At 47.5% G+C, this 25,942-nt stretch overlaps 1 protein-coding gene across 7 annotated transcripts in view; it reads right to left on the reverse strand.

Moving 5' to 3' along the window:
• The window catches only part of LOC119973115 (contactin-4-like), a 3,053,649-nt gene that overhangs the window by 153,577 nt on the left and 2,874,130 nt on the right, over positions 1–25,942 (reverse strand). For all 7 annotated transcript variants that reach the window (XM_038810685.1, XM_038810691.1, XM_038810690.1 and 4 more), the window contains one exon: positions 5,176–5,291. In XM_038810685.1, coding sequence (XP_038666613.1) covers positions 5,176–5,291 — 116 coding nt within the window. The remainder of the gene's footprint in view (positions 1–5,175; positions 5,292–25,942) is intronic.

The raw sequence follows: 25,942 nt of genomic DNA on the forward strand, positions 1-25,942 counted from the left end.
CAAAGACTCAGGGCCCAACTGGAATTTAGCCCTATTTTCTCCATAACATTAACTGAGGTAATAGGTTGTTCCAAAGTGACAGTTTTTGGACAATAATATCCATGAATCAATTCTATTTTGGGGGTTTTGATCTTCAGACAGCATTCTGTAAAGAAACATCAAATGAGCACCTAATGGGTAGACATTAGTTACCTGAAGGGAAATAAGATTAAATGAAAACACGTGATTGCCCAAAGCGGGTATTGTAAAATGAAATTGAAAAGGTCTGGGTATTGCTGAACTTTGCATTGAGGTTAGTCTGTTCCTTTGCAAGCTGTCTTGATTGGGGAAATACAACATGGCCCCTCTGCACATGTGTAGCCACACCCCAATATTTTCCTCCTATTAAAATAGGCACTAGTGATATAGTACCATTTATACGAGAGACATAGACTAAGACGTGTGCTTATTTGATTTTTAATTAATAAAAATGTGAATATCCACATAGTCAACTTTGCCTGTTAGATATGGAGCAAAGTGGGACAGTCTAATCTCCAATGAGTACTCAGATATTCCAGGCTGAATGTCTCTGAGAAATTTACATTTGCCCCCATGAGTGTTGATGTGGGAGTCTGTTACAGTACAGTGAGAATGTGTTTGCTCTGCAGATGAGTGAATTGCTTGGCTGGTGGGATTTAAATATGATTCATGGAGAGTTTTCTGATTATGCTCATTTCTGAAGAAAAATTCCCATCATCAATTCCAAAGGATGTTTAGCTCTTCGGAAATAATTAGACAGTAATTAGGTCCATTAGGTATCATATGCTATTAGAGCAAGGTTTTCTGGTATTGCAGTAACTGTGGGCTGGATTCTCCTCCGTTCTGGAGACTAAGTGCTGCCACCGGTGTAGAATCACCGGAACTGCACGCTCTCTCTCACAGCACCGGTCAGGAGAAATTCAGGTCGTCCAAATAGGCCAGCACGCAGCCCACGTGCAGCCCGCCGATTTCTGGCCCCTTGGCACCTGATTTGCTGGGGTCAGGATTTGCCCAGAGCCTGACAAGCTGGAGCAGCTTTTAAGCGCTTTACTCAGCCCAGACTATCATTTCAGCCAATGGGATGGCTGCTAAAAGATCTGTTCCAAGGTTCCTAGAATGGGGGATTAACTGAAAGCAGGACCTCGCAGAGGAGAGGAGGGACACTCTCTTCCCCAGGGTTTGGTGGAGGCTCAAGCCCAGGGAATGGGAGTTCAAAATATTTAAGTATATGGCTCTTTCTATTAAAACATGCATAACTTTATATTAAGCAATGTTTTAGACACAAACAATTCTATGCACAATCACTCAGTAATTTTAGATCTGTTTTTATTTCATTAAAGGGATGTGGGCTTCACAGGTTCAGCCTGTATTTGTTGCCTGACCCTAATTGCCCCTGAAAAGGTGGTTGCAAGCTGCCTTCTCAAACTGCTGAAGTACATGTGGTTTCGTACATTCATGGTGCTGTTAAGGAGAGAATTCCAGGATCTGGTTCCCATGTGTCGCTGCTCTTGTCCTGCTGAATGGTCGTGATTGTGGATATGGAAATAACTGCCGAAGGAGCCTTGGTGAGTTCCTGCAGTGCTTCTTGTAGATGGTACACACGGCTGCAACTGTTCGTCGGTAGTGGATGGATTGATGTTTGTGGGAGGAGTAGCAATGTTTTGTCCTGGATGGTGTCAAGCTTCTTGAGTGTTGTTAGAGCTGCACTCATCCAGAACGTGGAGAGTATTCCATTAGACTCCTTTTTTGGAAAATATTTTTATTCAAGAAATTTTCCATTTTACCACATACACAACAGACACTCAACTTTATACAAGTTTTATAAAAAATATCCCACCAACCAATCCCAAATGTCACTCTTTTATTCAGCCCCCTCCCTCTCCCACCCCATTCACCCCTCCCCACCCCTTACTTTCTGATAACTGCCAATTCTTAAAGGAAATAAATAGCTTCCACCTTGAATAGAATCCCCCCGACTCCCTAACGGCATAGTTGATTTTTTTTCAAGGTGTAAAAACTCCAACAGGTGTCTCAACCAAGTCGATGTCTTAGGTGTCTCCGATGCCTACCACCCAAGCAGAACCCTCCTCTGGGCTATCAGACAGATGAAGGACAAGACATCAGCCTTCTTCCCCTCCTGCAGGATCGGCTCATCCAATACCCCAAAGCTCGCCATCCATGGGCACGGCACCACTTTTATCCCACCAAATCTATGACATAATCTCAAAAAAGGAAGCAGGACTAAAATATGTGCGAGTGGTTCGCTGGCCCCCTTCCACAACGTTCACATCTATCCTCCACCCCTGGGAAGAACCCATTCATGTATGTTTTGGTCATATGCGCTCTGTGCACTACTTCAAACTGGATAAGGCACAATCTCGCACACAAGGAGATAGAGTTTAGCCTGTGTAAGGTCTCACTCTACATGCCCCCTTAAATGCACAATGCAACACTTCCTCCCATTTTCTCTACATCTCCTCCAGTGAAGCCCTCTCCATCAACTGCCCAAAGGTATCAGAGATTTTCCATTTCCCTATCTCATCCAAAGACACTACCTTATCCATCAGAGAAGGGGACAGCAATTGAGGAAATGCAGAAAGCTCCTTGCGAACAAAGTTCCGGATCTGGAGATACCTGAACCCATTCCTGCCCAGAAACTGGAATTTCTCCACCAGTTCTTCCTGGTTGCAAACCTACCCTCCACGAATGAATCTCTAAACCTCTCTACCCACTCAGATTCCCAGACCCTATAAGACGAGTCCATTCCCGCTGTAATAAGTCCATGGTTCCTTCATATCACTGCCTTTAACAACGTAGATACCAGCTTAAAATGCTGCCTAAACTGTTTCTATATCCTTAGAGAAACTATTACTACTGGGTTCAGAGAGTACTTGGCCGGGGAGATTGGAAGAGGAGCCATCACCAGTGCTCTCAAACATGATCTTATACAAGGAGCCTTCTCCATCCACCCCCAAACCAATCTCTTGTCCACGACCCATCTCCGTACCTTCTCAAAATTCGCCTGCCAATAGCAATTAATCAAATTAGCTAGAGCCAACACCACCCCCCCCCCCCCCCCCCCCCCCCAACCCCTTCCACGACTGCCTATCTCTTTGTAGAAATGCCCGCCGGACTCTAAGGATCTTACCCGCCCATACAAAGGTTAAGATAAGTTTGTTAATCCTGATTTGAAGACTTGGCCTCATTAAACATTAAACTTGCCTTTTCGTCAGTGCCGCTCTCAAGTGTTGGTAAATTCTAACAGTGTGGCTTTCCGATCAGCACTCTCGCGTTTACTTCGCTCACCTCAGGATCATTTCTTTGTCTAAATACCTGTGGAGTGGGACTATGATCATCCATGGTGGCTCCCCAGATCTGGCCTTTTTCAATGACCGGTGGGCCCGGCCCACTTCGGGAGGGCATGCAAAGATCTCCTCCCCCACCAGCTGCCCAAACATCTTTGCCACGTACTCTGCGGCCTTCACACCTTCTATGCCCTCCGGCAGCCCGACGATCCTCAAATTTGTCATCTGGAGCCACCAGCTCATCGATCTTGCCCTTCATTGCTTGTTGCCCCATCTCCAACATTGTCACTTCTGACCCCAAGGAGGCGATCCGATTATCATGATCCAAGCTCATCACCTCCACCTTCTGGATCGACGGGTACTGCGCCGCCAACCTATGTTCCACCCTTTCCAGAGCTGAACTGGCTCAGTTACTTTTGCCAAATCATTCGTGACCATCTGTCTCTGCTTTCTAAACTCGCCCGGCAAAAACTCCATCAACCTTTCAGTCCTCCAATGAGCAGGCAACGATGACACAGATTCATCTGCCATGTTCCCCCACCTGTTCAACTCGTGTCTTCTGAGTCCGATGATGGACACATTCCTCCTATGGTAATTTTTAGATATCCCTTACCAGAGGACAACTCTAACTCTTTTTTTTCATTGTTTCACTTGCACAAAATCCCCAGACAGGAGCCACCTTATGTGTGACCGCCCATTTCATGGCCATCACTGGAAGTCTATTCCATTACATTTCTGACTTACGCCTTGTGGACAGGCTCTTGGAAGTCAGGAGGTGAGTCACTTGCTGCGGGATTTCTAGTCTCTGACCTGATCTTGTTGTCACAGTATTTGTAAGGCTGGTCCAGTAACGTTTCTGGCAAATGGTAACTCCCGGGATGTTGATAATGGTGAATACAGCGATAGTAGTGACATTTAATGTCACGGGGTGATAATTAGATTCTCTCGTGTTGGAGATGTTCATTGCCTGGCACTTGTGTAGTGCGAACGTTACTTGTCACTTGTCAGTCCAAGCCTGGATATTGTCCAGTTCTTGCTGCATTCGGATACAAACTGCTTCAGTACCTGAGGAGTTGTGAATGGTGCAGAACATTGGAATAAATCTGAAGTTGCCTTCTCACCTATTTTCTTTAAGTAAATTTAGAGTACCCAATTATTTTTTTCCAATTAAGGGGCAATTTAACGTGGCCAATCCACCAACCCTTCACATTTTTTGGGTTGTGGAGGCGAAACCCGCGGAAACATGGGGAGAATGTGCAAACTCCACATGGACAGTGACCCAGAATCTGGATCAAACCTGGGACCTCGGCGCCGTGAGGCAGCAGTGCTAACCAATGAGCCACCGTGCTCCCCTCGCCTTCTCACCTATTTAACCTTGATATTGGGCAGGATTCATCGGCTGTTCACGGCGGCAGGATATTTCAGTCCTACCTACAGCACATGGGTTTCCTGGCGATGAGGGTTGCAGTCAACAGGAAATCCTGTTGTTGTCGGCGGGACCAGAACATCCCGCTGACAGGCCGCCGCCCCTCAAAGAAAACATGCGGCAGATTGGGCGGTAAATCCCGGCCATAGACTGAGACCCTGTGCAATTATTTAGCAACAGAAGAACAACTTACAATGTGCAATGCATCATCATTCTTTCATAGTCATTAGGCGAATAACTTCTCACATCAAAATCAATTGGCTTGCTTTCCCACTGGCTCTTCATATCAGTGACTTGACTCATTATGGATTCATTTTCTGAGATAAATTATTCCCAAAAGACCCTGTTGATTTGCATGAACTTTAGCTGTAATTACATGGATTCTTTCCATCCTTCAGAACTAATGAAAGGATTAATTTTCCTTACCTCATAACCCCGTACTTTTCCTTTGCTTGTCTCCCAGGGAACAGCTTCCCAGAAAACTTGCACCTCTGAAGCTGACAGGCTTCTGGCTGAGACATTGAATGGTGCCGCCGTGGGTTCTGGGTTACAAGAAGGAGAAGACCGTGAGCACACCAGGGACAAAGCCGATTCTAAGAGTATTAACTACATGATGACTTGGATCACCAGTTGTGATGGCAACAGGTAGGTTTACCTAACAAACCTGTGAGAGACAAGTAACGGACAGGCTTAAGGTTAAAACGTTTACTGCTGCCTAAATGAGTTTCATTGTCATTTATAAAAATTGAGAAAGAGGCCATTAGTGACACCAAAAACCTGGGGCAGCCCACGTCAAGCTGCATCTAAATTTTAAATTCATTTCTGATTTTTGCCATCCCACACACACATGTGTTTACTTATTCTTGGCTAGATATTCCTCTTCTTTCACAAAAATATTATGACCATGAAATGAAACTGGAGAAAATCCAGATGTGGAAATATGATGCAAATAGAAAATAGCAGCTGGTGCCAGTGGAAATGCAATTAAAATCATGGAGCGAATGTGCAAAACTCCACACGGACAATGATCTAGGGCCAGGATCGAACCCGGGTCCTCGGTGGTGTGAGGCAGCAGTGCTAACCACTGCGCCACCATGCCGCTCTCAGTGTTTCGTGAAAAGAATAAAAAACATAAGTGGCAGAGAAATAGTGTTCTGACTAATCTTGCACACCACATCAACTGTTTCAAGTGTTACAACACCAGGTTAAAGTCCACCAGGTTTGTTTCAAACATGAGCTTTCGGTGCACTGCTCCTTCCTCAGGTGAAGGAGCAGTGCTCCGAAAGCTCGTGTTTGAAACAAACCTGTTGGACTTTACCCGGTGTTGTAAGACTTCTTACTGTGCTCACCCCAGTCTAACGCCGGCATCTCCACATCATGTTTCAAGTGTGGCATCGCTGGGTGCTTGGGTAACGATGAGGGGCACGATATGTGTGAGCGCACTAAAACTAGAGAAAAATATAGCAGTCAAGGGAATTTCATGCCCTCAAAAATCTGAAAAGGACTGGAATTTGCTGTCAAAGTGATAGTGAGGTGAATGGCACTTACTGCTTTTTATGCATGAATGCTACAGCAACATCAGGTGAGTAGCAAGTCTGGTGTTAAATGCGAATATCCAAAATTGCTGCCTGGGCTTTGCTGCTCCAGTTCACGTTTCAGAAAAACGGCACCTCACTGTCTACATCATCACTGACATGCATTGTGTGGCTTAAGTTGTGTTTACATTCAAGGTACAAGTGTTAAGTCTTGTCATTTCAAGCTTAAGTACCCTTTTAACAATGTGGTAATTGTTAACTATTGCCATGAACCTCTCTAGCACTGAAAATTAACTGATAAATGTGGAGTCGCATTCCTTCAGAAACAAACTGTTGAAGATTTCGGGCTGGATTCTCTGCTGGCGGGATTTTCCGTTGCACCGGCAGTGCATCCACGCCAGGGGATTCCCCGACGCCGTGGGGATGCCCATATGGGAAACCCCATTGGCTGACTGGCGGGATGAAAAATTCTACGACCAGCAGGGGCGCGCTGCAGCAGAAAATTGGTACGGCGGGGCAGAGAATCCCGCCCTTTAAATATGTAAATTTTTTTGGGAATGCCCCTCTTTCTATTAATCCAACCATTTCCCCTCTCTTTATCTACCTGATTTGGCATTGAAATCATTCACTCTAATTTATGTTTCCTTTTTACTCCTTGTGCTGTTTATTTCTCAATCCTTCCATTTGATTGGTTACAGGGATACACAGATGCTTGCACTGTTCACTCAGGAGCATTGTTTTCCTCGCTGCTATTATAAGCTGACACTTTAAGCAATACCAGAAACTTAAAAGTCTAAATATGAAACAAATGTAAAGTAACGGCAAGACAGTTTATCGGAATATAGTGGTTACATTACTGGATGAGTAATCCAGAGGGCTGGACTAATGAGCTCCCACCACGGCAATTAGTGACCTAAATTAAGTTAATTAAATAAATCAGGAGCAAAAGCTGATATCAGTGATGGTGATCATGAAAACTACTCAATTATTTTTAAAAGTTCATCTGTCTCACTAATACCTTGCAAGGGAAGACATTTTACTGGTCTTAACTGATCTGCTCTATATATCACAACAATATAACTGACTAAGTTATTAATAATCTTTATTGTCACAAGTAGGCTTACACTAACACTGCAATGAGGTTACTGTGAAAAGCCCCTAGTTGCCACACTCCGGCGCCTGTTCGGTTACACGGAGGAAGAGTTCAGAATGTCCAAATTACCTAACAAGCACGTCTTTCAGGACTTGTGGGAGGAAACCGGCACACCCGGAGGAAACCAAAGGGGAGAATGTACAGACTCCGTACAGACAGTGACCCAAGCCGGGAATCGAACCTGGGACCCTGGTGCTGTGAAGCAATAGTGGTAACCACGGTGCTAACCACTATGCTACCTTGCCGCCCATAACTATCCTCTGATATGGCTTAGCGAACAACTTAATTGTATTAAATCACTGCGACAAAGAATAAAACAGGACTTAACACGCAGCTCCAATTGAGGCATTGGATTTGGACATAACAAAAACACATCCTACCCAGTTACCCCGGAAAGGCCCACCTCACTAACACTGGGAGAACTGCCCCACAGGCTAGTTAAGCAATAGCCAAACAAAGTCATACAGATAGAATGATACCTTTTATCAATGCTTCAGACTCCTCCAGCAGTATACAGTCAGGAGGAAGTCGTCGTGGGAGTCCTCCACATTGACTTTGGACCTCAGGAAATCTCATGGCATCAGTTCAAATTTAGGCATGGAAATGTCATACTAGTTACCTCCGATTATAGCCCCTCTGCTGATGAATCAGTGCTCCTTCTAATTGAGGGCAACTTGGAAGAAGCACTGAGAGTAGCAAGGGCAAGAGTGTCTTCTGGTTGGGTATTTCAATGTCCATCACTGAGAGCGGCTAGGTAGCATCACCACTGACTGAGCTCTGAAGGTCATATCTGCCAGACTAGGACTGTAGTAGGTGGTAAGAGAACCGACAAGGGTGAAAGACCAATTTGACCCCTTCCTCACCAAACTGTCTGTCATAGATGCATCTGTCCATGACAATATTATGAGTAGTGACTATGCACAACCCTTGGGGAGACAGGTTTCCACTTTAACACTGAATACACACTTCATTGTGTTGTGTGGCACCATCACCATACTAAATGGTATAGATTCAGAATAGATCTAGCACCGAGAGACTTAAATAGCAGCAGAATTGAACGTCACCACATTCTATAACCTCACTGACTGGCGTATTCTTCACTTTACTATTACCATCAAACCATAGGACAAACTCTATTTCGCTGATGAGTACAGAAGAAAATGCAAGAACTAACAATAATGTGCCCAACTAGTGAAGCTACAACTCAGGGTAACATGCATGTTAAAATGAGGATCCAGCATGCGAAAGATAGAGCAAAGCAATTCCACAATTGACAGAGTAGATCAAAGCTCTACAGCCCTGCCACATCCAGTTGCAAATGTTGGTGAACAATTAAACAACTAACAAGAGACGGATGTTTCAGCAACATCCCCAACCTCAACCATGGTTCAGGCCAGCATGTCAGAAGTGTTAAATCCATCTCGGTCTCCTGCTGAAGCCCCCACTATCACTGAAGACTGAAGTCAATCTTCAGTTAATCCAGTTCAAACCATGTGATTTCAAGAGCAGGTTGAGTGCACTGGATATGATAAAGGCTATGGACCACAACAATATCTGACAGACAAGAACTGGACGACACAGGTTAAGAGTAAGAGTTGTCTTTTTAAGACAGAGGGGAAGAGACAAATGGCTGGAGAATTGGAGAACCCAGTCATTATCTGGGTGTATGTTGAATGATTTATTCTACATATTTGAGTAAATTGTTACATGCTTAAAATATAACATTAGCAGAAAATTAGCTAGGTATTATAAAGACAGGAAGTTCTGAAATAAACTCAGGAGGTCTGGCAGCACCTGTGGAGAGAGACAAATTTGACGTTTGGAGTCTTTCATGTGAGAGTACCTTTAAGAAATGGGGGTTTATAAAATAGCTGTAGTGGATGTACCTTTAAAAATGGGTATTTATCAGTGATGTCAGAGTGTGGGTGGAGCTGGGCTGTTTGTCTGCTTTTACTTTCGCTTTAGGCTGCCTGCTGCAGGATGTGTTTAGTTTCGTTTTGAGAGCTGGATAGCTGCCGGAAAAAACAAGCAGCTGTATAATCTAAAGACTGTCTACATATCCTTTGGTGATTTAAAACTAATACCTGTCTCAGTAGAAAAGTTAAACCTGTGTCTTTCTGTAAAAAGGAAAGATTAAGAGTTACTTATAGAGTACTGAATTCTTTGGGGGATTTATTGGTGTTGATAGTTGTTAAGATGTTTACTGTGGGTTTATAAAGTGTTAACTGGTTTCATAAATAAACATTGTTTTAATTTAAAAGTACTGTACATCTCTGTTGCATCACACCTGCAGAGTAGGGCCGCAGTCTATTAAAAGTTGTGGGTCAGGTGAACTTCATGATACACTTTGGGGTTCTCTAAACCCTGGCCCATAACAAGTCCAATACAACTCTTCTTCGGAACCAAATATGTTCTGAGGAAGAGCATTATTGGACTTGAAAAGCTCAATCTGTTTCTCTCTCCACAGATGCTGCCAGGCCTGCTGATGTTTTCCAGAACTTCCTGAGTGCGATCTATCAGCCACGCCCCACCAGAATCGGAGTGGGACAGGGCCTGCAGATGGCGGGTGAGGCCTCCCCCAGGCTGTCTGACAGCTGTGATGCATTGTGGGATCTAACCAGATCTTCTCACGAGACATGTGATCAGGATCCTGCCCACAATGGGCGGTGCCCAATCTCACACGGCTAAGTGGGTTTAAGATCCATGTCCAGCCATGGGCTATCTGGATCCCCATGTATTGGAACTTGCCAGTTTGAGCGGCAACATCCTCAGCTCTGGTTCTCCACCCTGGGGGTTTGTGGGAGGATTTTGCTCTCTTAGGAGTTCCATTATTCCTCTCATGCTGGCGAGGGGGTTTGAGACTTGTAATAGCAGGTCATCTGCATAGAGCGAGACTCTGTTTACCCTTTGAATGACCTTCCACCTCTTCGACTACTTGAGGGCGACAGCCAATGGCTGAATTGCCAGGGCAAATAGCAAGTGGGGATAATGGGCATCCCTGCCTCGTGCCTCTGTGCAACCAGAATTATTCAGAGCTGATGGCTTTTGTCCATAAGCTCGCCATGGGAGCACTGTACAGTAGTTTCACAGAGGTGAACCCTGGCCCAAACATAAACCATTTCAGTTCTTCCATGAGGTACGTCCATTCGATTCTGTCGAAGACCTTCTCTGCATCTGGGGAGATGATCACTTTTGGTGTCTCCTCCCCGGGTGGGGTCACAATGTTTAGCAGGCGTTTGATTTCTCCATTTGTTCTCTGCCCTTGACAAACACCGTCTGATCTTCTGCGACTATCTCTGGCACACAACTCACCAGTCGTCTCACCAGAGCCTTCACTACACTAGGACTTTGGTGTCAGTGTTCAGGAGTGAGATGGGTCTGTATGACCCGCACTCCATTGTGTCTTTGTCTTTTTTGGGCATCAGCGATATCGAGGCCTGTGCCAGCGTGGGCTGCAGGCCCCTCTCACCAGCAAATCATTCAACATTTCCCGCAGGTGTAGGGCCAATGCTGCCCCAAACCTTTCCCAGACGTCCACCGGAAATCCATCCGGAATCTGTGCCTTCCCCGACTGCATGGAGTGGATGCTCTCTATTACCTCCCCGAGTCCTGGCGGTACATCTAATCCCTGTTTCTTTTCTTCCCCCACTGCTAGGAAGTCCAGCCCGTTGAGAAACTGTTTCATCTTCAAGTCCCCCTCTGGGGGCTCGAAAGTGTACAGTCCCTGGTAGAAGGTTGCAAAGGCCTCGTTGATCTTATTTGGTCCTGTTGTTCCTGTACTCACCTATGGTGTCTCCCTTGCGGCTGCTTGCTTTCTTTGCTGGTGAGCCAGCGTGGGGCTGGCCTTGTCTCCATGCTCACAAAGCGCCCCCCCCCCCCCCCCCCCCCCATGTTTGGCAAAGCTGGTTCACTGCTTTCCCAGTGGAGAGCAGGCCAAATTCCATTTGTTGCTTTTTTCCTCTCCATCAACAGCTCCACAGTTGGGGCCGTGACTACCACCGATGCATTTTCAATATGGAAGCCGCCCTTTCTTCCCATTCTGGTTGCAGGTTACATACTCGTTGATGGTTTGTGACAAGTTTTTTGCAGAACGCCTTGGCGACGAGGAGGGCCTTTTCCATCTTCCATGTGGGCCCTGGGCTCGGCCCATCTCTAACCTCACACCCCCGTTGTGTGACACATGATCCAAGATTACCATTGCTGAGTATTCTGCCCCTACTATCCCTGGGAATACCGATTTATCAACTGCAAATAATTGACACGAGAATAGGCTTTGTGAACGTGGGAGAGGAAGGAGAACTCCTTCTCCCTCCAGTGGTTGAATGTCTATGGGTCCACCACCAACTCCCCCACCCCCCCCGCATTCTGTTCCATAAAGGTGTTTACTTCATTCGCCATTCCCGATTTCTTCCCTGATCTGGGGCTGGACTTGTCCGTGATTGGGTCCAGTACACAGTTGAAGTCTTCCCCATGCTGAGGTGGTGGGAGTCGAGGTCAGGGATCTCCGCCATTGGTTATTTAATGAAGTCGGCATCATCCCAGTTAGGGGCATATATATTTACATGAATCAGTGGTGTCCCTTCCAGGACCCCACTAACCATCATGTACCGTCCCCCTGACCATCACTGTTTGTTGCTGTAAAGGCTGTCCTTTTTTTAAAACAGTATGGCCAACCCCCTCATCCTTGTGTCGAAACATGCCTGATATGTCTGTCCAACCCAGCTTTTCCTTACCATCAGTCGGTCCTTCTCCTTAGGTGTGTCTCTTGAAGGAAGCTTTCGTTGCATCTCAGGCTTTCTAGATGGCTAAAAACTCTGTATTTTTTCATTGGCCCGTTAAGTCCCCTCCCGTTCCAGGTGACAATTCTGATGGAGGTTTCTGTCCATCACTCCTGTGGGGTCAGCCATACTTACCTTGTGTGTGTGCATGCCAGGGTTTCTCTTTCTTCGTGGACCACTGCCTTCCTCTTTCCTCTCTCCATGTGCGACCTGTTGTAACCAGCATTCCACCTACTCCCCGGAAACCCTCCCACCGCCCCAGTTCTCATCTCTAAGTACAGTTGTACTCCACCCCACCTAGATCTGGTAGATTTTTAAAAAAAAATTTAGAGTACCCAATTAATTTTTTCCAATAATGGGGCAATTTAGCATGGCCAATCCACCTACCCTGCACATCTTTTTGGGTTGTGGGGGCGAAACCCACGCAAACACGGAGAGAATGTGCAAACTCCACACGGACAGTGACCCAGAGCCGGGATCGAACCTGGGACCTCGGCGCCGTGAGGCAGCAATGCTAACCACTGTGCCACCGTGCTGCCCCTAGATCGCGTAGGTTTAAGGAACAAAACAAAAGCCAATTAAGAGTTCCTGATAGTCTCTTATCATTGCTTCCCAATTCCATTCTTTCGAACAAACTCGTTCGCTTGCTCCGGCATGTTAAAATCGAGTTCTTTGCTGTTAAATGTGACCCATAGCCTCGCCGAGTACAACATGCCAAACAGCACCTTACTTTTAAATAGTGTCGCTTTGGCCACGTTAAACTCCACCCGGCGCGTGGCCAGGTCAGCTCCGAAGTCTTGGTAGATGTGGATTGTGTGTCCTTCCCACCTACACAACCGTGTGCTCCACATCCAGTTAAGAGTCCGGTCTTTGTCCTGAAACGTATGTAGTCTTGTGATTATCATCCATGGCAGTTCTCCTGTTTTGGGCTTTTGCCAGAGCGACCTGTTGGCCCAGTCCACCTCTAGGGGTTTGGTGAAGCTTTCCTCTCGAACCAATTTCCTGAGCATCCTTGTGACATATTCCATCAGGTGCCTGCCCTCCGCGTTCTCTGGTAGCCCAGCAGTTTTCAGGTTCCGTTGATGAGACCTCGTCTTCTGATCGTCAACTTTCCCCTTAAGTGCATTCTGGGTCGTTAAGCACCTTACTTCCTTGGCTTTGAGCAAAGCGATCCACTCGCCCTGGTCAGTGGCTGCTTTCTCCAGGTCCGCACCGTCACTTCCTGGGTCTCCAGTCTCCGTTCCATTATCTCTATCGCCTCCTTTATGGAGGCCAGTGCGGTTTATACTTCCGGCCCCATGGCTGACATAAGGCCCTTTTTTATTAAGTCTTTGTGTTTCTGGAGCTCGATCGAGAGAAGCTCCATCAGTTGCACCATCAACAGGTTGGCTGGCATTTGTGTTGGCAACTCTGCTGGGTCCGCCATGTTCCGCATTGTTTCGCCCAGTGTGCCCCCTCGTTCTGATGTTGGTGTTTTCTTTTCCCAATTTGTGTTGCTTTTCCTGCCTTGCTGCTGATTCAACGGCATTTTGGTTGGTTGGGTGTTAGCTGGTGGTGAGGCTGGGGAGCTTTGTGATATTTTTGTATCCGTTTGACGGGCTAGAAGTGCCTGGTAAGAAGTTCCCAAGAGAGAGCCACCTTTTGTGAGACCGTTCAGCTCATGGCCGCCACAAGACGTCCTTGATGGTAAAAATTCTAAGTGTGGGTCAGCCCGAAGAGAAACTCCCCCGGGCCTAAAAAAGTGGTGAAGTGTGTTGAGATAGTGGTGGGGAACTCGCTGACACAACCGGGGAGAAATTCCCAGCCAAACCCACCTGAAACCACACTTTAGAGACTTTTTCGTCAGATCACTCACCACATTTGTATTTTAGATCTCCAGCATCCACAGTGTTTTGCTTTTAAGTTAAGTGTTATTATGTGAAGTTTGCCAATGTGAATTTCTGTCCTTTATTTTGAGTTTTTTGCTGGTTTCTTATTGATGCTTTCTTAAAATCCTAATGTACCATAAAATGTACTTCACCTCATTATCAGAGCTACTGGCATAATTATCATTTGAAGCAGTCTTTGTGACTTAGTTGACAGTGTGTTCAATGGTATACATTAATTAATTCAACAGTCGTCTGAAATTTAACCTGCAATTTTATCTTCAGAAAAATGAGCAACCAACAGCAAGTCAACTTGTGAATTAAAGGCAATGCAGTTGGCTCGGTTACATGCACAAAATAAAATATATCAAACCGCTGCATCAAACACCAAACCTGATGCTGAAAAGAAAAGGTAAGCTGAGGAGTAGTCTACAGGAAATATCTGACAAAATCTAGGAAAACCTAAAGCAGCTCACCAAAAATAATAGATTAATTAGGTCCATGTGTACTTAGGATACAAGGAAACCAAAAGACAGACATACATAAGGCTGCAGAGATGAATGTGAAAAGCCAATATTTAATCCAGCACTGTAATATGAGCAATAACGTAAATCTTTAAAAACTCATTGCACTGCCCTGCACAACAGTATACCGATCTGGTGGTGATGAAGTGTGCATGGTCCTAGAAATTCAAGTCTACAGCAACCCCTCAGTGGAATGCTTCATATGAAAGTCTATGGGCGGAATTCTCCGCAAGGCCTGACGCCGTCGTGAAACCTGGAGGGGTTCACGACGGTGTCGGAAGCCTCTCCTGGCCCCCTATTCTCCCCTCCCCGGGGGGATAGGCGGGCCATACCGGGAAACTCGGCGGCCGGGCCTTGTCCCTGGCTTCAAGGCCCGGCACGCCAAGAATGACGCTGCGGCGGAGCCTAATGACGTCAGCTGCGCATGCGCCCCGCAAGGTCTTGCGGGGCGGCGTAGGGGAAAGAGTGCGTCCCCTTGAGACGCCGGCCCGATGATCAGTGGGCACCGATTGCGGGCCAGTCCCCTCACGAGCATGGTCGTGGTGCTCGATCTCCGATCCGCCCCCCCTAGGCCCCACACTTACCTGGTGCGCCATGTTCACGACGGCAGCGACCAGGTGTGGTTGCCGCCGTCGTGAACAGGTCGGGAACGGCAGGCCACTCAGCCCATCCGGGCCCACATTTCTCCGAGCGCGTGTCGGAAAACCGGACACGCCATTTTGTGGGGGGGTGTGTAGGGGGGGGGGGGGGGGGGGGGGGGGGGAGAATAGCGGGAGGTTCGGGAGCAGACCTCCCGCTATTCTCCCACCCATCGTGGTTGCGGAGAATCGCGGCCAATAGGCGGGTTTCTCCTGTGGTTTCTCCTAAGTCCCCATGCTGGCGGGAAACCCAGCACAAATCACTCCGGTGTCAACAGCCCCCGAAAGTGCAGAATTCTCCGCTATCGGGGGCTAGGTGGATGCCGGAGGGGTTGGCTCCACGCCAGCCGGTGCCGAAGGGACTGCACGAGTTAGCACATGTGCCGAAGGGCTGGCGTGATCTTGCGCATGCGCAGAACTGCCGGCGTGGATCCACGTATACGCAGACTGGCCAGCGTATTCTGGCGTATGCTCCATAGGGTTCTGCCATGGCCGCAGGAGAAGGAAGGAGTGCCCCCACGGCACAGGCCAGCCCGCAGATCAGTGGACTCCGATTGCGGGCCAGGCCATGGTGCCCCCCCCCGGAGTCTGATCCCCCTCCGCGCCCCCCCCCCCCCCCCCCCCCCCCCCAAGGACCGCACCAGCTGACTTACCTGCCAGGTCCTGCTGTGTGGGACCATGTCTAATCCACGCCGGCGGGACTGGCCAGAAACAGATGGCTGCTCGGCCCATCGGGGCCCGGAGAATTGCCGGGGGTGGCCGCTGCTAACGGCCCCGACCGGCGTGGCGTGGACCCTGCCCCGCCCGAAAACAAGCGCTGGAGAATACGGCAGCCGGCCCCGAGGATTCTCCGACCTGCCGTCGGGTCGGACAATCCCGCCCTATACTTTTAAATTCTCTAAAGTACTCACTCCAATGATGATGCTACTTTGTCTGTCAGATGCTTTTATTTAAAGAAGCCATGTTTACATTGTCTTTACATTGAATCTTTTGGTGCTACTGCTGTGGTTGGCAGTATCAAAATCAGATTTTATTTCTGCCGGTGTGAGCCATGCTGATGCGAGATCTCACTGGTCCTCTCCAATAGGTTAGCTGGCGAGAGACAGCAAAACCATACAGATGCGAAAGTTCAAGTTTTGATCCTCGTTCTGTGTACCATTTACCGATCACGGCTGGTGTACGACAATAACCCTAAGTATCCTGGATTAGAGAACAGAAAATTGGCAAGAGTTTGTACCCCTGATCACTATCCATCAACCCGAGAAACTCTGGGAATGCCAGAGGCGAGGTGAGAGTGACTGCCTTTGACATCAAGGCAGCATTTGACTGAGTATGGCATCAAGGAGCACTAGCTAAACTGGAGTCAATGGGAATCAGTGGCTAAACTCTCCGCTGGTTGGAGTCATACCCGGCACAAAGGAAGATGGTTGTGGTGGTTGGAGGTCAATCAGCTTAGCTCCAAGACATCATTGCAGAGTTCCTCAGGGTAGTGTTTTAGGCCCAACCATCTTCAACTGCTTCATCAATGACTCCCTTCCATCATAAGGTCAGAAGTGGAGATGTTCAAAGATAACTGCACATTGTTCAGCATCATTCGCAACTCCTCAGATAAAAAGCAGTACATGTCCAAATGCAGCAAGACCTGGAGACAATATCCAAGCTTCGACTAACAAGTGGCATGTTACATTTGCGCCACACATGTGCCAGGCAATGACCATCCCCTACAAGAGAGGATCTAACCACTGTCCCTTGACATTCAATGGCATGACCATCACTGAATCCCCCACAATCACCATCCTGGGGGTTACCATTGACCAGAAACTGAACTGGACAAGCCATATTAATATTGTGACTACCAGGACAGGTCAAAGGCTCGGAGTCCAATGGCGAGTAATTCACCCCCTCAAAGTCTGTCCACCATCTACAAGGCACAAGCCAGGAGTGTAATGTAATCCTCTCCACTAGCCTCGATGAGTGCCCCTCCAACAATACTCAAGAAGCTCAACACCGTCCAGGACAAAGAAGCCCGCTTGATTGCACCCATTTCCACAAACATTCAAACCCTCCACCACTGACGAACAGTGGCAGCCGTATGTACCATCTACAAGATGCACTGCAGTAACTCTCCAAGGTTCTTTGGACAGCATCTTCCAAACCCACGACTACGACCATCCAGAAGGGCAAGAGCATCAGATACCTGGGAACCCCACCACATGGAGGTTCCCCTCCAAGTAACCCAGCACCCTGATTTGGATATATATCGATGTTCTTTCACTGGGTTGCTGGGGTAAAATCTTGGAACTCCCTCCCTAACGGCACAGTGTGTGTACCTACGTCTCAAGGACTGCAACAGTTCAAGAAGGCAGCTCACCATCACCTTGTGAAGGACAAATAGGGATAGACAATAAATGCTGACCAAATGAGCGATGCCCTTATCCCGTAAATGAATGGAAAAAAAACTTGCTTAAAGTACATGTGTACGGATGTCAAGTAAGTCAGTCTTGGACATGCTACTCCCCATAATTGCATAACTTGTGGATCAGTGTTTCCCAAATATTTTCCCAACGTGAACCCATTTTAATGACTCAGATTTGGTCTGGAAGTTTTGGACTGTACATAGTTATTGAGTTGGAGTTGGGGGGGGGGGGGGGGGGTGCAAGACAGGAAAAACAATTGGTGCATATATCATGGGACCTCAATAAGATTTGTGCATAAACAGTTGGAGACAGCACATCCCAAATGAGACACAGCCAGACTGAGTGATTGTATTTGGGAATTTGGAACAAAGTGGGAATTTGGTACAAAGAGAAAGAAGTGCTCTTTTGCTTTCTATTTTTTTTAGTCTTCAGAGAGTAGTCATGCCTGCTGCAGGAGTAGAGGCTACAAGGGAGAGAGCTGATTGGAAAGTAATTGATACATTGTTCTTCTCCAATATAAAGCTACATTAATAAAAATAAGAGTCCGAGCTTTAAAACAAAACTTAGACAATTTTCTACTTAGAATAAATTTCACGGGCGCGAGTCTCCGAGGCCGAATGTCGGCCGGGAGAATCGCCGGTCGCGCCATTTTATCGCGTGACGCCGGTCCAACGCCGTCCCGCCATTCTCCCAACCGGCGAGAACGGCCCCGTCGAGCTCTGCACCGTGCCAGCCGGAGAATCGCCCGAGACACTCAAAACGGCGATTCTGCGGTACCCCCGCCATTCTCCGGCCCGGATGGGCCGAGCGGCCATTCCAACCCGACAGGTTCCCGCCGGCGCCATCCACACCTGGTCGCTGCCGGTGGGAACTGTGCGGGAACGCTGTGGGGGGTTGGGGGGGCGGCCTGTGGGGGGGGGGTTCCTCCACCGGGGGGGGGGGGGGGGCTCCGATGGGGTCCGGCCTATGATCGGGGCCCACCGATCGGCGGGCCGACTTATCTAAAGGAGGACCTCCTTTCCTCCGCCGCCCCGCAACATCCATCTGCCATCTTTTGCGGGGCGGCCTCGGGGAGGATGGCAACCATGCATGCGCGGATGGCTTCATTTACGTGACGCCGGCCGCGTCATTTACGCAACATTGCTTTTTACACGGCGCCAAGGCCAAGCACGTGTAAAATACGCGACTCCGCTTCTAGCCCCTCGGGGGCGGGAGAACAGGGGGCTGGGAGCGGGCTCCGGAGCCGGAGTGAAATACTCCGGTTTTTACTCCGCCGTCGGGACTTTGTCTCCATTTCAGAGAATCGCGCCCCACATCTTTCAAATAAAAGTATAACTGGGGAGCTCAATTCCAAGTTTTGCACAGCCTGTAGCATGTGGGAATTCCCAGATGCTCCTTGCAGTCTAGGTGATCTCATGCATTAAGTGCCACCGGTTTGAATAGCTTGATAGCCGGGTTTTGGAGCTTGAGCGTTGGCTGGAGGCACAGCGGTGCATCCGCAAGGCTGAGCAATTCGCGGATAGAACGTTTTTAGATTTGGTCACCCAGCAGATTAAGGAAGTGCAATCATAGAGGGAATAGGTGACCACCAGTCAGAAGAAGGGCGTGGGGAGGGGTGCACCGGCAGGTAGTCAGGAAAGCCCCAGAGTGCATCTCACTCAAGAACTGTTTTTTGGGGCAGGCACTGTAAAACTTGGGGGCGCAACCCGCGGATGCATCACGGCGGGTGTCGGGAGGGTTGCAGAGTTGTCGTCACGGCGCTCCCAATCGCGCAAATCTGTGCGCAACAGCCACAGTAGCCGGCTGTTAATAATGCCGGCTACAAGCGGCCTTCAAAATGGCCACGAACATATAATAAAATGAGGCAGCACTGCGCATGCGTGCCCGCTCATCATTTTGTAAACAGTTCCTGCCCTCCATCTCCATGCTGGATTGGTCTTCATCGACAGCACTGCGCTGCTGGACCATGGACCCTCCTGTGTCATCAAATCAGATCAATACAACACCTAGGGTTATGGAGTTCAGGGGTCTCTTCCCCCCTGGTGACACACAGCCGTGTTTATCTGGACATCACAATGCTGCAGGGCTCAAGGTACCACCGCAATAATGGTCTGAAGTTTGACTGGGGGCTAGATCACAAGGTGAGGAGGTGGTGGGGGTGGGTGGGTAGGGAGTGGGCTCAGGGAGGCACATAGAGGGGCAAGGAGATAGATGAAGAAGACAAATAATGAAAGGCAGCGGGAAAACTGCTGTAAAATGTAACTGGTCTGATTAGTAAGTTTGCGGACAACACAAAGGTTGGTGAAAATGCGGATAGTGATGAGGACTGTCAGAGGATACAGTAGGATTTAGATCATTTGGAGACATGGGAGGAGAGGTGGCAGATGGAGTTTAATCCGGGCAAATGTGAGGTAATGCATTGTGGAATGTCTAATCCAGGTAGGGAATATACAGTGAATGGTAGAGCCCTCAAGAGTATTGACTCTCAGAGATATCTTGGTATACAGGTCCACAGGTCACTGAAAGGGACAACACAGGGGGAGAAGGTAGTCAAATAGGCATACAGCATGCTTGCCTTCATTGGCCAGGACATTGAGTATAAAAATTGGCGAGTCATGTTGCAGCTGGATAGAACCTTAGTTAGGCCACATTTGGAGTATAGTGTTCAATTCTGGTCGCCACACTGCCAGAAGGATGTCGAGGTTTTATAGAGGGTGCAGAAGAGATTTACCAGGATGTAAATAGCTATGAGGAGAGGTTGAATAAACTTGGTTTGTTCTCACTGGAAGAATGGAGGTTGAGGGGCGACCTGATAGAGGTCTTCAAAATTATTAGGGGCATAGACAGGATGGATAGTCAGAGACTTTTTCCCAGGGTAGAGGGGTCAATTACTAGGGGTCATCGGTTTAAGGTGCAAGGGGCAAGGTTCAGAGGAGATGTGCGAGGCAAGTTTTTTATACAGAGGGTACTGAGAGCCTGGAACCCGCTGCCAGAGGAGATGGTGGAAGCAGGGACGATAGTGACGTTTAAGCGGCATCTTGACAAATACATGAATATGATGGGAATAGAAGGATACAGACCACGGAAGTGGAGAAGATTTTAATTTAGACGGGCAGCATGGTCGGGGCAGGCTTGGAGGGCCGAAGGGCCTGTTCCTGTGCTTTGCTTTTCTTTCTTCTTCTTCTTTGTTCTTGACAGAGGGGAGGGACATTGAACTCTGACAAGCCTGCATGAAAAGCTCACCAACAAGGGGGTCAGAGGGATACCACATAATTTACTATCAGGGGATGAATGAAGACACCAGATGGCTTGAACAGGGATCCAAGTGGTGCCTGGGAGCCTCAGGGCTGATGAACTCAGTGGTTGAGTCAAGGTACATACTTCTTGAGGTTGCTAGCCTTTTCCCTCTGTGTTGCTGACATCCTGCACAGTCTGATGAGTGTGCTGGACTGGTGTTTAAATCTGGGCTAGGACCTTCAAATCTGTCAGCTGAGGGTGGACAGATGAATCAGCTGCCAGCCTGCCAAGATAGTCGGTAGGGAACTCGCCTGTGCATAATTAATGAGCTTCCAAGTGGAGAGTCTGGCATGACATCCCACTATTCTAGAGGCAGGCAGGCCGTACTTAGTCACAAACTCTGCCCATATTTGGTGGGCAGGAAACAGCAGCATATGTGCATTAGAAGCCATTTGCATGGACTCGGAGTGGTGCATAAGCTGTCATGTTATTGGACTTTTTTTGCAAATGCTGCCTGTAAACACCAACAGGTTTCGCCTGAAGCCAGTTTTACTCACCAGTCTTATGGAACTACCATAAGTGTTCTGGCAGCTTGAATATTTGTGTGGTCTTTCTGCAGAACAATCTAGTTCACAACCTTGGTATCACTTTAGATGCCAGGATGAGCTTCCGACCTCCTATCCGTGTCATCACTCAGACCCGCTATTGCCAACTGCATAACGCTGCCCGATTTTGCCCAATCTGAGTTGATCTGCTGCTGAAACCGTCCATCAATCCTTTGTTACTTCTAAACTTGACTATTCCATTGTAATCCTAGCAGTTCTCCATGAACTTCAGATCATCCTAAACTCTGCTGCCTGTGCCTTAATTCACAGCAAGTCCCGTTCCCCTATCACCCCTGCATTTGCTGAGAAACATATTGATTTAAAATTTTTCATCCTGTTTTTTCAAATCCCTCCATGGCTTGCTCATTCCTATCTTTATATTCTCCAACAGCCCCGCAATCCCCTGAGATATCTGTATCTTCCTATAATTCTAGCCCCATGTGCATTCCCACTTATAATTATACTGCCGTTGGTGTCTGTGCCTTCAGCTGTCTGGAATTCCCTCCTTAAACTGCTTCGTCTTCAATCCTGTCAGCCGGGACTGTAAAATTCAGCCCAAGGCGCATTGCGTACTAATATTGAAATAGAAACTTCAGTACAAGGGTTTAAACGCTATAATCTGTTCAACCAGCATCTCAAATGCAACTCTGTTTAAACTTTATAATAATCTTTATTATTGTCACCTGTAGGCTTACAGTAACACTGCAACGAAACTCTTGTGAAAATGGCCACATTCCGGTGCATGTTCGGGTACACCAAGGGAGAATTCAGAATGTTCAAATTACCTAACAGTGCGTCTTTCGGGATTTGTGGGAGGAAACTGGAGCACCTGGAGGAAACCCACGCAGACATTGGGAGAACGTGCAGACTCCGCACAGACAGTGACCCAAGTCAGAATTGAACCTGGGACCCTTAATATCATGGAAGGGGATTGCATGTCACAAATTCATCTGAAATGAACAATTCTCAATTTTGTGGGTGTTTGAGAAGACTGTTAAGTGGTTGAAGAATTTGGGAGTTTCATTTAAACTCTGAGTACCTGCCAAACACTGGTTCAAGATTAAATAAATAAATCTTCATCTTAAAGTCATTCTCAGTGAATTCTGATCTCAAACTCAAACCCAGTACTAAATTTACATATTGAACCACAACCCTGCAGAACCGACATGACGAAATGGAGGGCTGTTTCAAACTTATATTAAGATGAGGTGAAGAACAAGATTTTATTTCATTTGTGACCATTAAAAGTATCCAGCTGCAGACTTCAGCATTAATTCAAATCCTGGTCCCCAGGGAGGTGTGGCAAATAATTTTGTGCATTTCCTTGATATTCTGTATGCGAAGATTTGACATTTAAACATTTAAGTGTAAATATTCATTAACGTCCGCTGTGCTTCAATCTGCTAAATGTTAAGGGCAACCGGGGGTCATTCCCTCAGTAATGTACATTTCATCTGGTTGAAGAGGCAGAAGTGTCTTCCTTTTTTTAAAGAAGTATTTTCAGTTTTCAACAATTTTACAATTTACAACAAACCCACAAATTCCCCAACCCATTTATCCCCCATCCGTCCCTCAGCAGTGAACGGTAACCAACTCCCCAAAATACAAAATAAACAAACACCAACTCTTGTCGAACCCATCACTCGCCCCTCACCTTAGAGTGAATTTCACTTTTTCCAGGGCCAAAAACTCCAGCAGGACCCCCGCCACACCGAGGCACAGGGTGGAGAAACTCACTTCCACCCTAACAAGACCAGCTTATGAGCAATCAGTGAGGCGAAGGCTAAAACATCTGCCCTGCATCAGCCTGTAGTTCGGGCCAGTCCGACACCCCAAATATGACTTCTGGGGACCGGGCTCCACCTCCACATGTAGAACCCCTGGAATGATGCTGAACTCCGTTCTCCAAAATCATTCCAGCTTTCGGTATGCCAAAATATATGCACATGGTTTGCAGGGCCACTCCCACCTCGCTCACAGACATCCTCCACTCCTTCGAACAGCCAGCTCATCCTGTGCCCTGTACACTACCTTCAGTTGTATCAGGCTCAGCCTCGCACACGAGGTTGAGGCATTTACCCTCCACAGCACCTCACACCACAACCCCTCCTCGAGCGCCACACCCAACTCTTCCTCCCACTTCACCTTAACCTTCTCCAGGGACATCCCATCACCTTCCCTATCTTGCCACAGAAACTCTGGTCCATCAGGAACTCCACATCCATCTTCCACCCCTGCTTCTGGGCTGCCCCGTCTCCAATACCACATCCATCCAATGTGGCGCGTGATCCAAAAACACAATTGGCGAATACTCTGCCCTCTTAACTCCGGCCAACAGCGTCTTTCCCACCACATAAAAGTCAATCCTCGAGAACACAATGTGCACCGGGAAGAAAATCAAATTTTTCCAGTCCCTTGGGTGTAAAGAACTCCACAGATCTCCACCCCCCCCCCCTACACCCCCCATCTCCATTATGAGCACTACCAATGCCTTGCCCCCCCCCCCCCCCCCCCCCCCCCCCACCTCCGACGGGGTCAGTGAGTGCGACTGGGACCTTTCCACCCTTGGCTCCAGTTCTGTTTTCCAATTCCCCTTCCCACCCACCCCGACTATCAACTCATTGGTATGCAGATCTGGAATGGCACCCAACATTCTCTTCACAAACCCCACATCATCACAATTGGGGGCATATATGCTCACCAACGCCACCAGTCTCCCCTCAAAAGCACCCGTAACGATCACGTACCTGCCCCCTGATCCGCCTCCACCTTCTCCACCTGAAACTTCACCCACTTACCCACCAAGATCGCCACCCCCCAAGCGCTACTATCAAACCCTGAAAGAAACATCTGGCTCACCCACCCTTTCAAACCGCATTTGATCCTTCACCCTCAGGTGGGCCTCCTGCAACATCACCACATCAGCCTTTAAACTCTTCAAATGCAGAAAAACTCTCGCTCTTTTCACCAGTCCCCCAAACCCCGTCATGTCCCACATCACCATAAGAGGCAGAAGTGTCTTCACAAAGTTATTGCAAGGTTCTTGATCTGGTAAGTTTGAGTTTTTCTGGAACATGAAGTCAGTGGCACAGAACCTGCATTGGCCAAAAGACTTGTTGCACATACAATGTTTAGGAATTTGTTTTGCTTTGGGACTGTCTGTTTAATTCAAGGTAAAATGGAGCGGTAAAGGGGTTGATGTGACCTTTCCTTGCATCCTGCTTGACAACAAACCTGTGTGACTTAATTGCTATGGGGGCAGTGGGACCCAGGCCTTTACACTGGGAAGAGGTTCTGAAATGTCCATGTCTTTTTTCAATGGCAACGGCATTCATGATGACTGTGGGTAGACTGACAAGTTTGGATTTTCGTGAAGTTGTACAGATTCAACAGACCTTTAAATGGTGTGTGGGATTTGGAAATCCTGCCCTCATTTTCGACAGATCTTATTTTCATGGTTTAAAAACGAGGGAAACCTGAACTTGGTGCTGAGTTCAAACAGACGTCATTTTCACAGAAGCAAGAGTGCCAACCTGCAGTGTGGGTATTATGAATTTACGGAGCAGGCTCTTGGAACTGCCAAGCTATGAAGTTATTTAAGTCCACTGCCCTTTAAAAAGAATAAATAAGCAACCTTTCTGTGGTATGTGCAGTCTGCTCTGTGTGGGCATAGAACATAGAACATAGAACAGTACAGCACAGGACAGGCCCTTTGGCCCTCAATGTTGTGCCGATCAATGATCACCCTACTCAACCCCACTTATCCACCCTATACCCATAACCCAACAACCCCCCCCTTAACCTTACTTTTTAGGACACTGCGGGCAATTTAGCATGGCCAATCCACCTAACCCGCACATCTTTGGCATCTTTAACTCCCGTGCATCTTCTTGGCAATATGGCCTGTATCATCTGCTTATTCCCATGTGCTGAATTATAAGGCCAGTATAATCATGTTTTTCTGTGCTGCAAAATTGAGACCAACTCCAAATGCAAATATAGCCCTAAACGTAAATGTATTATCTTGAAAAATGTGGGGTTGACTTATGTGCTGAATATAGGTCTAAATATGCAATTTGGTGCCGATAAATGGGGTCATTTGAGACACCAGGTCAACTCATATGCTGTGATCTACAGTGTTTCAAGTTGATAAAACGAGATTATTTTGATTCTGAAACAAGATGGTGGCAAAAGCAATTGTTCTTCCTTTGCATTTTTATTCAATTGCTCTTGCAGAAACTTCCATCGTATGCCACATAATTAACATTTTTAGTCAATGTCGAGTGGTGACATTTCTAAAATGGGACGAGATGTAAAGCAGGCCTCAGATCTGCTCTTACTCATTTTATAAAATTGTGTCATGTCAAGATGTACTGAGCGTACACAATACTGTCAATTTCCTGCCCATAAAAAGAAGCAATGTGGACCAATTAGTCCACAT

The sequence above is a fragment of the Scyliorhinus canicula genome, chromosome 11 (genome assembly GCF_902713615.1).
Source record: "Scyliorhinus canicula chromosome 11, sScyCan1.1, whole genome shotgun sequence".
Lineage (NCBI taxonomy): Eukaryota > Metazoa > Chordata > Chondrichthyes > Carcharhiniformes > Scyliorhinidae > Scyliorhinus > Scyliorhinus canicula.